This window comes from Coloeus monedula (genome assembly GCF_965178545.1).
Source record: "Coloeus monedula genome assembly, chromosome: 8".
NCBI classification, from domain to species: Eukaryota; Metazoa; Chordata; class Aves; order Passeriformes; family Corvidae; genus Coloeus; species Coloeus monedula.
In genome coordinates, this window is record NC_138788.1 from 38,716,798 (window position 1) to 38,733,378 (window position 16,581).

General features: G+C 36.5%; 1 protein-coding gene across 1 annotated transcript in view; it reads right to left on the reverse strand.

The window, feature by feature from the left end:
- Positions 1 to 16,581, reverse strand: part of CFAP46 (cilia and flagella associated protein 46) — a gene marked incomplete at both ends in the record, with an annotated part of 71,921 nt that overhangs the window by 28,300 nt on the left and 27,040 nt on the right. Inside the window, 13 exons of the mRNA XM_082286372.1 lie at positions 22 to 120; positions 1,545 to 1,693; positions 2,049 to 2,216; positions 2,601 to 2,720; positions 4,716 to 4,939; positions 6,149 to 6,308; positions 6,736 to 6,919; positions 7,438 to 7,576; positions 7,684 to 7,768; positions 11,457 to 11,622; positions 12,962 to 13,093; positions 14,459 to 14,640; positions 16,202 to 16,309. Coding sequence (XP_082142498.1) covers positions 22 to 120; positions 1,545 to 1,693; positions 2,049 to 2,216; positions 2,601 to 2,720; positions 4,716 to 4,939; positions 6,149 to 6,308; positions 6,736 to 6,919; positions 7,438 to 7,576; positions 7,684 to 7,768; positions 11,457 to 11,622; positions 12,962 to 13,093; positions 14,459 to 14,640; positions 16,202 to 16,309 — 1,916 coding nt within the window. The remainder of the gene's footprint in view (positions 1 to 21; positions 121 to 1,544; positions 1,694 to 2,048; positions 2,217 to 2,600; positions 2,721 to 4,715; positions 4,940 to 6,148; positions 6,309 to 6,735; positions 6,920 to 7,437; positions 7,577 to 7,683; positions 7,769 to 11,456; positions 11,623 to 12,961; positions 13,094 to 14,458; positions 14,641 to 16,201; positions 16,310 to 16,581) is intronic.

A 16,581-nucleotide genomic window follows, 5' to 3' on the forward strand; every position in this document is an offset into this window, starting at 1 on the left:
CTCAGTAGTGAAAATACATACATTGCTTGTTCTAATTCACTAATGTATACTTCTCCAGCAGCTTTCTCATGATACACAGATGCCTGACTCAGTTTTAAATCTGAGCATATCAGGGCAATCCTAAAAACAAAAAGAAAAAACGTTTAAAAAACAATCCAGATCATTCATATGTTCCTTCATATAAGCACATTATATATAAATAGCACATATTCCACGTTTGTCAATCCTGCCTTCTCATGTCTTGATTAACTCTGGCAATAACAAAGATTGTAAATAAAAACAGGGGAAATGACCCATTGACAGCGGTCACAGAATAATACAATAGTTTGGGCTGGAAGGAACTTCTAAAGACATCTAAAGGTATGGGCAAGGGCATCTTTTACAAGACCAGGTTGCTCCAAACTCCATCCAATCTGACCTTGAACACTTCCAGGGATGGGACACCCACCAGTAGCCCCAGTCTTGTCCATCAAACCTGTATCTCTCCAACTTAATGGCAAAAATTATGTACTAAAAGTACGAAAATATTTATATGGTCTCACTATAGCATGCAACAATCACCCCCCTGTCCCCCGGTGTGTATGTGCTAACCTATTTTTTTGTCCTGAGTAAAGAATAATATATTCCTATACATCTATCTAATCATATATAGACATCAGGTCATAGATATAAATAAAATACCATGAAATAAACACAAATCTTGAGGAATCAACAAAAAAGATTTGTCGGGCAAATCTTGGCTGAAAATAATTTCCTATCAGAAAGTCCCTTTTAGTCTTGTAAGAAAGCAACTCAGTAATCAATTGGTAGAGAAGCACATATATTTGTATACACAAATATCTATTCTGCTCGGTGGAATCAGTTTAGGCATTTTAAAGCTTCATTATGTGGTATTTCACAAACAGAAAACAAGACAAAAAATTGCTTATTACTGTTACTTATTAAGCAAATATTATTTAATACCTATCAAAAAAGCATGATAAAATGCTTTAACTAAAACAGCAAGAATTTTCCACTGCATGCATATTAAATATTTTTAAATCAAAACTTTTAGGGGTTATCATCCATAAAAATAACATCATTTTGGCCACAAAGACAAATCTCTCTAAAAATGCACTTATTAGGGCAACTTCTTTGTGCCCTTAAGGTGAAGAATATATTTTTGGTGCAAGTAGCGAGTCTGCCTTTTGAATACTTAATAAATAAGACTTTCATAGAACCTTTTTGTGACTTTGCTTTTGTCAGTTAGATGACAATAAGGCATTTCAAAAATTTTTCACCTGAAAGTGGCCTGGCTTCATAATCTTGTATGCTTTCCACGTGGAGATCACATTAAGTAACAAATAAACTTAGTGGCTTTAATTCCACAAACCTATTCGTCAAAATTCTATTAAAATGCATAAAAAATAAATGAAAATAAATAAAAAAACTATTACAAATATAAAACAGTAAGTCACAAAAAGCCTTGTTACTTGGTGAAATACTAATGGATGGTCCGCTCCATTCAGGTTCTCTTTTATTTAAAATAAATAAAGGATACAAACCGGAGGTGATAGAGATCAGACAGACTTCTACATTCCAGAACTTCACTAGCAATAACTTCAGCTAGCTGAAAGATTGGAAGAATCAAGTGGGGGCAAAAAATTTTCTGCAGTTCTTTAGACAAAAGGTCCATAAAATACAAAGTGCAAGTCTGAAAAGAAATTTTTTAAAATTCAGTCAGTATAAACATAGTTTTGTAGGAAATAAATTTTAAATGAATGATTACATCTTCAGTTCCAAAATAAACCTCAAAGAAGACACAAAGAAACTTTCTAGCTGAAAGAGCAGAAAGACACACAGAAAGCTGGTAAATGTCTTCTCTAAGTTAAGTTCATTTCAGCCTGCAAAGTACAGGCTAACACCTCTTGAAGTATTAATGAATACTACAATACAAAAGTATTTGGGATAGCTGTCTGAACACATACAGAGAGAAAAACTAAAATACAACCATTTAGTGATTTTCTCCTGAATAGTAAATACTTTATAATTTTGAGAAGTATACTTACAGGTTTTGGGAAATTATCCCAGTTAATACCATAAATATTTGTTTTCTGTTTAAAAGTATCTCTGATTTCATTGGGACAGTCATACTGGGCCCATTCTTCCACATTTGCTGGTAAGGTATCAACTGATTCTTTCCCGTTAGGCTTCTCCTTTGCAACAGAAACCTCAACCTATAATAAAAATAAGGACATTTAGGAGATCAAATTAACAATTCTATTGGTATTAAATATTCAGCTAAAAAACCGAACACAATTGCTTAATATCCTTTGAAGTTTTGTCAGATTTGGGGTGTTTTTTGGATCTCTAGACCGTGGGTTTTACAAAACAGCAGTATCTTGACAAAGGCAACAAATGAAGAAGTATTTGTAAATTCATGATCTGTCAAGACTGTGTGATCAAGAGTGAAAGTATGATACACAGATTCACAAGAGAAATTCTTCCCAGGTTCTGAGGGTTGGTACAGGAAAGCATCTGAACTATTTACCAAATGAGCCCAGGGAAACATCTCTTAGAAAGAGAGGTTTGTTTTAATTCCACAGAAAAGTGGGTCTTACTTGTTTCTCTTTCTTTTTGTCCTTGTCTTTTTTAGAAGTTTTTGACTGCAGTTTCTGAGGATTTGTAAGTTGTGAAGTCTTTAATGTTTTTGTAATAGTCCCTGATGCTGACAATGACACCTAGACAATCAAATAGTTACAGTTAATTATTTTCAATTTGCAATAATAATAATATTGTCAGTTTCTAAAAATAGTTATTTTCCACTGCAAGTCACTACCTACACCTATTAACAATTATCACGTATCATATTCTGCTTGCACAATAGTTTTCTTCAGAAAATAACCATTTCAGAGACTCCTGGATGCTTGCTTGCATTATTTGTACAAGCATTTCGGACAATCATGACAATTGCTGCGATTAAGCAGCAGAACTGTCAAAAGACAAGATCATCTCTGCGAGAAATGCTACTGCTACCATTTTTTAACCTATATGGCTGCAAATGCAATTCTTTTCTTTTCAAACCACTAGTCTAACTAGCTTAATTTTCTTCAAGGGATGAATTTTATAAGGAAATAATCTGCAAGATGGCAAAGAGTCACTCTGTCCTCTTTCTGGGTAAGTCTTTTACAATGCTACTAATGAATATTATATAAATTTCCAAATATTTAAGCATACAAAAGAACTAATTGAAATTGTACAAGCAAAAGCATAGATTCTGATCTTACCTAAAATTTAAAAAAAACAAAACCAAAAACCAAACAACAACCAAAACCAAAAACAAACAAAAAAACCCCGACCAACCAACAACAAAACCCCCAAAACAAAAACCACATTGATTTCTTTAATTTGAGGAGATTAATATATTCTACTGGAGGAATCAAGAGTAGAATACAAAATATCAATCAAAAAATAATGCTGGATATTCACAACAAATGAAAATTCCAAATTAAAGGTAAAAAATGTTTTAAAAAGTCAGAGGCAGCTGACTTTTTCAGAGAATGTTTTAATATCTTCTACTGAGTTATTTATGGAGTCCTAACACTAAAGAGGATGTCTGCAGTCAGGTCTGCTTTCCATTCTACACCAAAAGAAGGTGTCCTGTACTCCTTCAATACCACATGGTTATTCTTTTTCTCACAATACTGTTCAGCTGCAAATATGATTCTTAGAATTACTGTCATTATCCTACAACTGGCACTGACAGCAGCATCAACTCTTTAAATTTTAGTTTTAATATCTTATTCAAACAGTAGTACTCAAGGTAGTTTTTTCCTCTAGTACGACAGTCAAGGGTTGGATATTAAAAGTTATGCTTGTGTAAATCCAAAAATTGTCAATATTCAATTTTTATTTTGCAAATTCCTGTCTCACATCACATGTTAAACTGATTTCACAATGAATTCTTGGTCATAATTAGCACGATTAAGTGGTAATAAATTGCAGGCTTTTATATCTAACTGGAATAAAATTAAACACAAGCTATAGCTTACCAATCTAGTTGGTACGTCCCAGTTGAGACTGTTCCTATAATGATTTGTTGCATTACTATTATCAAGTACAGATTTAGTCCTTTCAAATACTTACTTTACTTAACATGTAATTGTTTTCCTATGGTCATTGCTGTGATTCTGAATAGCCATTTCAATTGGGCATATCTACGAGAAGTCAATTTGATTCATTTGAAATGCTCTAACTATGAAAAAGTAATCTGAGAAATTAATCATTGAACACTGCCAGCCTATACAATTCCTGTAAGTCAAATGACAGCCCTTTTGATTCAATTTCATGAAGTTCAATCTGAAATCACCATTCTTCAGAACTGCTAAAAATGTCTTCAGTATGTATTCTGCCAATACTGAGATTCCTCAACAAATCAAAAATACAAAATTTGAGAACCTATTGTACAAAACATATGAATGGGCTCCAGAGAAACAATGGCCCACTGCTTTTATCCTTAGTGTCTCTTCTCCATTTTCCTAAGAGAAACAATTTTCTTGTTGAATCCTTAAACCTGAGAAAATATACTAACTGCACCATAAACCAGAAAACTCTAAGGACAAAGTTAAACACCAAATGAGTAGCTGGTACCGGTACCATAATTACACAAGAAGATGTGAAATATACTGGACATATTATAATAACACAACACAACATATAATTTCATATGATCTCACCTGCCAGATACGGATGATACAGGCATATGCCATCAAACAGTGCTGCTGATGAAAAGAAGAACCATGACCAGAAAATAAAGCCATTAATGTCTGCGCTCTAAACAAAGCTTCCAGTTGTTTAATATTACTCAAATCTTCCAAATTAATTTGGGGCATGGTACCATTTGCTCCACTGTCCATCTCAGCATTTTCTGTAGGCAACGATTTTGGTGTAGCATTTTTTTCTGTTAAAAAAAAAAAGGGAACACATGCTCACAGTGACAGCATTGTAAAAATGTATTTAAAAGTTAAAATTTCTGAATTGAAAATGAAAATATTTAGGGGAAAAAAGAAAAATGGAAATCTATCTACTAAAGATGTTCTTGTTAAAATGATGCAATATTACTTGTACCACGTTTTAAATCAAGAATGTAACAGTTCTGTATAATAAATGATGTAAGTCTGACAGAGAAGTGAAATCCACGAAAGGCTGGACCAGATAATCTTTTGAGATGCCTTCCAACCTGGGCTATTTTATATTTGAATCTAATTTTCCTTATTATATTATTTGAGTTTCTATCAAGAGCTTTGCAAAAATTTTCTTGAAACTTAAGTGGTGTAAGAAGGACAGTAATCATAAGCAACCAGGTGAAACTGGGTGGGAGGATCATTACAGAACTAAAACTTAAATCACCATAGGACTGCGAAACAACCCAACAAAACCACTAACAGAAAAGTATGAACAGAATATTGCTACTGTTACTGATCAACTGTGTGACAGTAGAGACACTGAACATTTATCTTGCTCAATGAAAACACCAGAAGTACTTGCCTGATCCATGTCATCTATCCACACAAAAAAGAACAGCAGAGCAGATGCTCATTAATGCCACACAGTAGAGTATGGTTCCAGAAATCAGATACTTTTTTTCCCAAATGAATATTGGGGTATCCTATCAGAGCACTGAGGTCATACCAGTACAAGTGGATATTTGTGTTAAAGAACCAAAGAATTTTTACAGTTACACAAGTAGTTGAAAGCATACATCCCTTTTAAAGTCATTTTTGAAAAATAAAGCCAAGGAAAGGGCAATGGACTTAGGTACCCAAATCTTGGCACATAAACTATTTCCTTCAGTTTCATCTGTCCCTCCTTGAGAACTCACTTGAAACAAACTGTCCAGCACTGCTTTCTGGCAGCATCTCACAAATTAGGAATCCCTATGTAAGAGGGGAGCAGTATCTTACTATACCAAAAGACTGAGGGTAAGTCTCCATAGCATAACACAGAATTCACAGATAAACTGAAGTTGTATTGAATAAATGACAGTAAATGCACGAGAAAATACAGACAAGCTTGTGCCATTCTTTTTGATAACTAAGCTGTAAATTTAAAATCTCCCTTGTGTTTCCTGCTGAGAAATTCCTCTGAAGGAGATACTCATATTACATACCTTCCTCTTGTGAGGACTGCATAGGGAATTTCATACATAGCAGGAGATCTACTGCCCACTCCAGAGGTTTAATAGCATCAGTGAGGGGAAACTGATTACAATATAAGCATTCAGCAAATTCCATCAGGTAATCAACTCTCTGCCATTCATCTTCTCGTTTCTATAAAAGTAATAAAGGAGGAGTTAATCTGTATTTGTTTATGTAAACCATCAAAATTATATTCTAAAGTTTCATGTCATCTTAACCGAAGCAAAAAATAATTTGACATCAAGCAGTTTTATTGGTATCACATAAGCAGAATTATGATAAACAGAATGTAACAGAAAACTCCACCACCAGTTAAATCTTCATTTTATTAAAACCGCTTGCTACTCTTAGACATTTTTCTTTGGCTGGATTCAACTAAAATTTTACTGGATATAAAGATTCAACCATACAGTTTTCCTACTGAAGAGGAATCTCAAAGTTATAAAAAGTAATGGTCAAGTATATGGCCTCCCTACCCATTCAGGAACTTGCAGTCCTATGAATCACTTGAGAAACATCATTCTATCAGCATGGGAACAAACAGGAAGAAGTGACAAACCTGTAAAGCACTGATCGCATTTTGAAAACAGCTTAACTGTCCAACAATGCTTCTGGAGACTGTTACCAAGTGATGCCACATATGTGACAAATAATCTTCACTTTCATTACTGATTTTCTGAATGGCCATCATAAAATTGCATCCCGATCCTGCCCTCGGTGTAGCCATAAGTTTGAAAATCAGGCTAGAAAAAGATCAAACAAATTACCTGCACCTGTACCTGTAAAATAACTTTGTGAATAAGACACATATACTAGTTCGTACCAGTATAGTACAAAGATGCAAAGCTTATAAACTGGCATAAAAGGGCATAAAACCTTCAACTCAGATAAGATTATGTAAACAATATCCTAGATAATTTACTTTCCATTTAATGAAAATGGGTTTGCAGTTTGGAAAACTAAAGTTTCTGCCATATAGCCACATTTCATACATCTATTTGCTTGGGAAGTAAGATACTACTTGTATTCAAGCTGTTTAAGAATTAAATTTACAAATATTATTAACAGATTAACGATAGCAAACACTGCCTATGTATGTCTTTTTCATGGAAAAGACACAACAGTGTTTTGTGTTGTAAGGACAGGCTGCTAAGAAGTAATCATAATACTTTCCAATGCAAAAATAAAAAAATACTCATGAGTTTTATACTTCTCAAGAACCAAAATGCTGATTTTAATAAAAATAAATCAACCAACTTACAGTTTGTGTCTTGTCTGAGGCAAAACTTGAATAGCTTCATCCAGGAGTTTTAGTGCTGTCTCCCAGTCAGCTTTATCAGCACAGATTTGGAATAATAGGCCATATAATGAGGTTCTTAATGTCAGATCTTCCTCAGCACCTTTGAAGTATATTCAAATGATTTATTAACATGCTGCAGAATTAGAATAATGATTACAAAATACTAGTGTTTCTTTTATTACTAGATCAACAGAAAGAAGAACATGCCTGGGAGAAAGCATCCAACTGATAACCCAATATTTTGAAAATCCTTTGTAATCCATTGATGCAAAGGACATGTATCGTTCTTTTCCTAAAAAAAGGACAAAAAAGACAGAGAGACGAAAAAGCCCTTTATCTTTCAGTTAACATATATTTTTAAGTATTTTGAACTTTTGTTTCATCTGTGAACCAATCCATATCATTAATATGAATAGCAGCTTGACCAGAAGAAAGGCACAGGCATTTCTCCAGAGTTCTATAATACAAACCCAATACAAAAATAAGCAGACTTAGTAATACTCAATTGCTTACACTCATTAACTAACTTGAAATCCTGAAGTTCTCTCACAGAGTCACAGAGCAGCTGAGTTTGGCAGAGACTCTACAGAGCTCTCTGCCTACACTATCGCAATTCTCACCCAAAGGTCAGAGACTTGCCAACTGTTTCCCTCTCCTCTACAGCAGTTTGGCGTCTTCAAAGATAAATTCACTATCTTGTTTCTCAAATGGATCCATATATGTGTCCCGTTCCACTGTAAAAAGGGGAGTAGGATTTTTTTTTTTGCTAGACTTCTCAGGCAAAAATAAAGCGCAAACGCGGCAATATAATATCTGAGAACCGTTTACTGATAGAAAAGGTAAGTGTTCTTACCGAAGGGGGACAGAAAAGAGAGTAGAGAGGGGAAAGAGAGAAAAACAGAAGGAAAGAGAAGATAGGGACAGCGTTACTACAGAAACCCCGGGCGCTTTTTCGGCGTCAGCTCAGCAGACGCAGCGTGCGTGCCGCGAACCGCGGGGCGGCTGCGCGGCTGCCGTGGCGGGCTGGGCGGGATTTGCGAACAGCCGCAGGCTGCGCGTCCCTTCCGTCCGCAGGGAACCGGCTGCTGCGGCTCCGGGCGCGCTCCTGGAGCAGCTGCGGACTCTCGGGTTCGGGGCACGGCGGCGGCGGCGGCTGCTGCAAATTGGGTGCCGCAGGCTCGTCCTACAGCAGGTTGGTGCGGCGGGCAGCGCAGGAAACACAGCGGCGGCGGTGGCCGCGGCCGGCAAACGCGGCGGAGGCGGCCGCTCCATCGGGGAGGCAGCGGAACACCGAGTCGTCGCGGTGATGAGCTGGTTCGCGGGAACCGTGAAGCAGGGCAAAGCAAGTATGGGCAGGGAAGCTGGAGCACAGGGGGGGGGGGAAAAAGCGAAAGGGGAAGGGGGGCCGAGCTGACCCTACAGGCGAGCCCCCACTCCCTCCAAAATACCCCAAAGCAAATGGGTCCCTTTGTGTCGCGGCTACCTGCTTTTGTGTGCTAAGGCTCCTCCCACAGCCCGACTTCGAGGGCATTTTTTTCGCGAGCATCTGGGCATTTGCCCCACCCGCCCGTGGTGGGGGCTCTTGCTCACAGACTGATCGGGGAAGCTTTCTCTGCCCTGACTGGCTGCCAGAGGAAGCCGCCCCGGGGACAGGGCTGCCAGCGCATGTATAGCCCCTATATCACATATGTCGAGGCATAAATAAAAATCAGATTGGTCCCTCTCAATATGACACACTAACCATTGAATACATGTAGGATGATGGCAATAAGCTAACTGAGCTATAAGCCACAACTTTTGGGTAAGTATTACATTACCATCATCAAAGTTTTATCAGATTTGGTCTAATCAGCATTTACTTCCATGAAGGCACAAAGTCTGTCTAATTTAGTGGCCTTCTACAATGGAGTGGCTGCATCAATGGACATGAACTATGGATGTCATCCACTTGGATTTCTCTGAGGCCTTTGATATCGTGGCCAGTAACTTTGTTGCTATCGTATTGGACAGATGGAACTTTGATGGATGGACTGTTAGGTGGATAAAGAAGATGGATGGACTGTTGGATAAGAGTTACGGTCACTGGCTCAATGTCCAAATGGCTCAATATCAAGTAGAAACCAGTAACAAGTGGTGTACCTTAAGGGGTACCAAAGCAGGGAGACTGGAACCAGTATTATTCAGTGTCTTCATTGCTGACATAGTCAAGGGGATTGAGTGCACTCCCAGCAAATCTGCTGATGACACCGAAGTGAGTGGTGTGGTTGGTTGATGAGAAGGAAGGGATGTCACCCAGAGGGACCTTGACAGGCTTGAGGAGGGGGCCCAAGGCAATCTTGAGAAGTTTAACAAGATCGAGTGCAAGGTCCTCCACTTGTGTCAGGGCAAACCCCAGTATCAGTGCAGCCTTGGGGATGAAATGAGAGCAGTCCTGTGGTGAAGGATTTGGGAGTACTGGTAGATGAGAATCTGGACATCTGCTGTTATATCCTTCTCCAGATGTGACTGCATTTAAAAATTGCCTAATTATCCTGGTCAAGGATCACTGGAAACCAGTTCCTGCTTCTTACAATGGTTACTACAGTGTATATCTATTTTAAAAACTCAGTAACTCCAGAAATAATAAAATATAGAGCACTCTGTTAACAGGAATTATTTTTTCTAACTACTATCAGAAGTTACTCACTTCTAATTCATAAGAATTACCAACATTTTCAGACATAAAAACACCTATGCTACCTAGAGCTGTAAATTTTCATTATCTACATTAAAGTTCTGCTTTTTAATACCACTTATTAAGGATTCACTCTGAAATTATGCTGTGGTGGAGGGTTAACTATATACACATAACGAAGTATTCCTTTTTATTGGTTTTAAACATATCTCTACAAGCAACAAACTTTAGGACTGTGTCTATGGGCAATTACTGTTATGTATCTAAACACTGTCAAAGTTCCATTAAACTTAAAATTATCACTGTGCTTCCAAGTACACATTGTACTCGTCAGTTCCTACAGACCCAGAATAAGCAGACCAGTCACCATCTCTGATTATTTGTGATTTATACATGGCTTGATGAGAAATCAAAATAAAGCTTTCTATTCTTGTACTATCCTGCTTGATGATCTGAGATGCAGACTCCTATTTGTACCACTAAGTTTGGTTGCAAAAGTCATCAACAATCCCTTCAAGTGCTCATTCAAGTGCCCATGGAAATGTACAGGAAAACTCACAGCAGCTTCATTGACATGTAAATCAAATCTAGAAAAAGGAAATGGATCAGCTCCATGGAGTTTTGAAGTAAGAAAAGTTGTAAATGTGCATGGAAGTTTCAGTGTGCAGAAGAAATTCCACATAGTGAGATGTGTTATATGACACATATCACCTGCATACGGTTTCAAGGGGATGACTTACTTGGATTACATGTGCTGTTCATAATAAGTATTTAATTTTATCACAAACTCCCAACACAGTCTATATTTTAACTCCTTCCTACTGCCAAAGTCCTAAACCATCTGTTAAAAACCCGAAGATATAAAAAGTAAAACTTTCCTTTTGCAGGTAGAAGAAATTTGAGTCTGCAGGTGGGAGAAAACTTAACTTAGTAACATTTTTTTTCATGAGTTAGTGTTTTAGGATCTACTATCATATTCTCCAGATCCATTAACATACTTGCCAGAAGTGGCTTTTTTTCTGGGTTTTGAATATTTTCTAAACATTCTTTTTTGTAAGCTTCATGAAGTGAAACACTAAAGTGAAAATCAGACAGCAAATTACTTCACAGAAAACTGTTGTGAGTTTGACAATTGCCTAAAACCGTAAGAATCACCAAATGGAATAAAAGAGTATGTGACTGCAGGTGAGAAACCATAAATGTGTTTATGACAAGTCACTTTTGCCTCTTAGGAGAGGTGTCTTGAAGTTTCTTTACCATCAGCACCAATCACTAAAAACAAGCAATACCTATTAGAAATTCTTACCTGTTTGTTTTTAGATTCTGCTTTAATTATATTCTTAAGAATTATTTCAGTAGGTTCTTTAAGCTGTTCTCTGTCAAGTGGTGAGCCTAGCAAAGGTAAACATGCATTCCAAAAGTGCCTAGCTGCAAACATTACAAGGGAATAATTTCCAGCTTCACCTGCATACCTGAAGAAAGGGAAGTAGAACTTAATACGGAAAAACAACCACACTTTAGCTTTAATAAAGAATTTTACTTCTATGAACTTTTGGGTTTAGCTGATCTATGGATCACCACATGTAACTTCAGCAATGAGGACTTAGCATGAGAGCTTCACAGAAAAGCTGTTTTCCTTTTTTATATACCAAACAACTTCACACACTCAGCAGAACTAGGAATAAATAAGTAGCATATTAATGATTTTACTGTATTTCTGCATAATCTTAGCTCAGGAGCATTCATTAAAACAATAGCAGAAACCTCCTCAAGATGTTCTCCTTGGAATAATATACTTCTTTTGGCTTCCTATTATGTTGATTTCTCATTCCAAAAAAAATTAAAAAATAGAACACAGTAATTAATACCATATTATGTATTTTGCGTAGTACAGTACCACTGTAACACAAGAATATGCCCCAAATGCCTCTAGCTGCATTCAAATTGCATTGAGCATATTTCATGCAAATGATAGTTTGAATGAATAAAATTTAATAATCCTCCAGATTGTGATACAACACAGTACTCATCTGAGTGAGAAAAAGCTTGGAATTTTAGTAAAAAATCCTGGAGTGGTGCAATGTAATCACCAGTTGAATAGCGTTACTGTTTTAAAAAAACCAGTTTTTTGAATCTAGCAGTCTGATCACGCTCTAGACAGCACTCTTTAGATCACATTTAGACTGCTGCAGCCAGTTCTAGGCCACCCAATACATGCCAGACATGGACAGATCACAAGGAGCTCAGTGAAGGGCCACCAAGATGATCCAAGGACTGGACTGCACTTGCCTTGAGACGAGGGCTAGTTGAAGAGGTGGCTTTGGGAGACCTAACAAGGAGAAGTTTCTCATTAACCTAACAAAGTTATTGAGAAGCAACAGTCTGGCTCTTCAAAGTGAATGGCGGGACAAGCAAAAGCTTTAATAAGTTAGAATAAGAAAGGTTCACGAATGTCCCCCATGGGTACAGCTGCGCAGTGCAGCAAGTTACTCACAGAGGCTGAGTGTCTCCATGCCTTGAGGTTTTCACAGTCAGACTGGATGAAGCCCTGGGCTGGCCCTGCTTTAAGCAGGAGTCTGAACTAGATCCCTTCTGAGGATGGGATGATCCTATGAGACTACAAGGTCAGCTATGTGGAAAGTAGTTGAGAAATTGACTGAAGTGCAGAAATCTGTCAAATTCTTTGTTAAACATTTCAACTCACAACTATGTTGATTTTTATCAGTCTTGGGAGAAAATACAATGATCCCCAAAACCGTAATCGAATTTTAGATCTGTTTTATATTAGTTTTCTTTCAACATAAAACATACCTGGCACTCTGAACAAAGGTTTTTGATGCTGCTACACGCAGATGTTTTCTTCCAGACAAATTTTCCATTATGCTCTTTCCTTGTATACAGGCTATAGTGCTTAACATTTCTTGGCTCACCCTGGTACCAAGCCTGCATAAAGGCAAATACTTCAAGAAGTGCTAAGTCTTACAGGCTAAGACCATACCAATTCCTATTAATGATGTACTCAAGTTGCTACTATATAGATGTCCCTTGCTCTGGAAGTTAAAAATCTTTCTATTGAGTTTTCTTATAAAATTAGCAAACATATCAAAACCTGAATATTTTGTTTAAAGGTAGACTAAAATATCTTTTTCACACTTCTAATGTAAATAACTGTGAAGTCAGATTTTAAAAAACTATTACATATATTTAGCAAGGAAAGAAAATAGATTTGTCATTTTCTCCCTGTTTTTCACTATTGTACATAAAAAAAAAAAAAAAAAAAAAAAAATGGTTCAAAGTCGAAATTACACACCAAGCAATTAAAACTGGAAATCGGGAAAATTAGACAATTTTTGGTACTTTCTTTTGGGATTTGTCGTGCTTGTGTCTGGTAAAGTATGCTCAGGGTTCTGGAAAAACTGATATGGATCCTATTCTACTACATGTAGAAGAAAACAATGTAGATTTCAGTCCCAGAGTTAATCAGTTAAAAATTAATACACAAATAAGTTGATACCATTGGTTAATACTATTTATTAATAGCAGTTTAGTAAGAAAAGAATAAATAGAATTTGCAGGAGCTTTTAGTGTCTTCGTTACAAAGTGCCACCATTGCAGCTGGCTTGTTCCTACTCTGCGGTGAGAACTGCCATGCAGTCGTGATTTGTGTCCACAAGAGGGTACCACTGTCCACAGTATAAGTTAACAAGTTTAAATTAAGTATTTAACCTCCTTGTCCCCAGCTTGTGCTTTACCATGGAAAGACTGTCTTCCATTCTCTGGAAATAGCATTGACAATTCATGACTACAAAATCAAACATTTTATCTTTCATTAGTTTGCAGATTACTAGATGTGCAGCAAGTATTCTCTGAATTTCTGTGAAGTTCTGAAACTATCTATTTAATATTAAGATAACTTACTTGGTTTTACATGTGTTTAAACCCATGTAGAAAGCAACTACAAGTTTCAGGGAACAAAATACTGGTTTTGTAAGTTCAATTATTTTGCAGAGGAAAAAAATGAACGATGTATTGTATCTGAAATTTTTCACATGTTTATTTCAAACTACATCGATGTACAAGCTGCTGACTCGCTTGGATAGCAGGCTTCATCCGTCTTTCTGAACGGGGTCCAGAGCCACAATCTGGATCTCCCACTGCCTTTTTCATTTACATGTCTAACTGCACAATTTATTTCTAAAAAAGATTCTTTCGTTTTTGATTATGCGGCCAGACAGATTTACCCTATTTACTTTCTTCAAAACTTAGTTCAAGTACATTACCACATTAAGCAAAATTCTATGTACTTACATGCCATATTTCTTAATATTTCTATTGTGGACAAAATTCTCATCTGTTTCCAAGATCCTTTTGGAACAAGTCATCACGCTTTCATAGTCTTGTGATACATACGCAAAATATGTAAGTCGTGTCAGAGTTTGCAATTCCACTAAGGAATCTGACCAACTGCATTCTAAAGCCAATTTCACTAACTAGGATTTAAAAAAAAAAAATAGTTTAAATTCCAGGTTTTTATATGCTTTTTTCTACAGCAATTACATGATTACAGCTGTATCTTCCTTACAACCCACCTGGGCATGGAACAAGTATGTGATAAAGCCATCTAGAAAATGAAAGAGCTACAAGTACAATCAAAATATACAATAGAGAGGCCTCATTCACTGTGTAGTAAGTATTACCATAGTATGTGCAAATCCAGCTGTAATTGTGCATGCCTTTTGGCCAGAAGTATCTGCCAGGACTTATTCTATGTCCTCAGGCATCTTTCAAAAATCAGTGAAACAGGACTTTCAAAATTCAGAGCCTATTTTAGTTTCGCCAAAAGTAAAAATGGGACATAGAACTGTTTTTGCAACAACCAGTAATTGTAATAAATAGTTGCTATGTATACTATTATATATATGGCAGCTTGGGAGAGCTTGGGCTCCATCTTAGAGGTCTTTTCCAACCTAAACATGTATACATAGATATATATAGTTTCATATATAGTTTAATTATAGGATCTAAACATTTTCATTTCATTTCTTTTGTACATGTCAAAGTTCCACCTTTTTAGGATTGTGATAATTGTTAATGAATTCGTCTGAATGAAGATACTACAACACTGCTACACAAAAGTAAGCCAGTGAAGTGATAGCTAAAGTTAATTCATAATATTTGACATAAATCTGCAGACTAACTAGAATTAGATACCTATATATTTATAAGGACCCAGGTCCTAGTTGTCAGCAGTAGTTTCGTGGTTGTCCTGGCAACCTGCTTGTTTCGATTCACACAGTCAGTAAATAGAAACCAAGTGTAGTTGTGTTCTACCTTTCAATTGTCAAAAGTAAATTCATTATTATATGAAGTTTTCTGTTCAAATGCTGAATGCTTCTAATACAAACCCTAAATGTCCCTATAACTACCTGAAAAGGGAGGGGTCAGTCTCTTCTCCCAGGTAACAAGTGACAGGACAAGAGGAAACAGTCTCAAGTTGCACCAGGGGAGGTTTAGGTTGGATATTGGGAAAATCCCTTCACTGAAAGGGCTGCCCAGGGCAGTGGTGGAGCTCCCATCCCTGGATGAATTTAAAAGTCGTGTGGATGTGGCACTTGGGGACGTGGGTTAGCAGTGGCCTTGGCAGTGCTGGGGGAACAGTTAGACTCCATTATCTTGGAGGGCTTTTCCAACCTAAACAACTTTATGCTTCTATTAAGTTTTCTCCAGAAGAAAAATGAAAGGTTAGAAGTATGGTTCTGTACAGAATTCACCTGAACCTCTTACGCTCATCTGGCGGTTACTGAAAAAATCTGTTCGAGCAACACAAGCATAAACCTCATATTTATATTCTAATGCTATCTCATCTTTGGATAAATAAAATTATCCTGTCACAAAAATCTCCTTCCTGTCATAAATATTTCATCTCTTGGTTAAAGAAAATAGTGGTACAAGAAAACTTTCAAAAATAATTTAACTTCCATTTAAAATTGAATCCAAAATCATAGTATGCAATTTCCTAAAACTCAGAAGCTTATAAAAAAAACAAAATACCTGAGATAAGCTAGGAACAGTGAAATCCATGAGACCCAAGCCATTACATGAATACATTTCCAGACCAATAAGTATTCTTGCCAGAGGACTTTGTGCTTTGTCATTATTCTAAACAGAAATAAAAAATTCACATTAAGAGATTTTTTTTGCAAGTTAATATTATTTAGGATAGTAATTCAGATGACAAGATAATAATCATAATAATAACAATAAATACATTAATAACAATAATAATAACAATTATAATAATAATGATGATGATGTTTGAAAACCTCAATTTGCTCTAAGCAATTCCTCCTCTCTACTGTGTCCTTAAAATGGTTGATTCTTTGTATTTATATATTTTTAATTCACATTGTGAATGCTGAACTACTACAGTT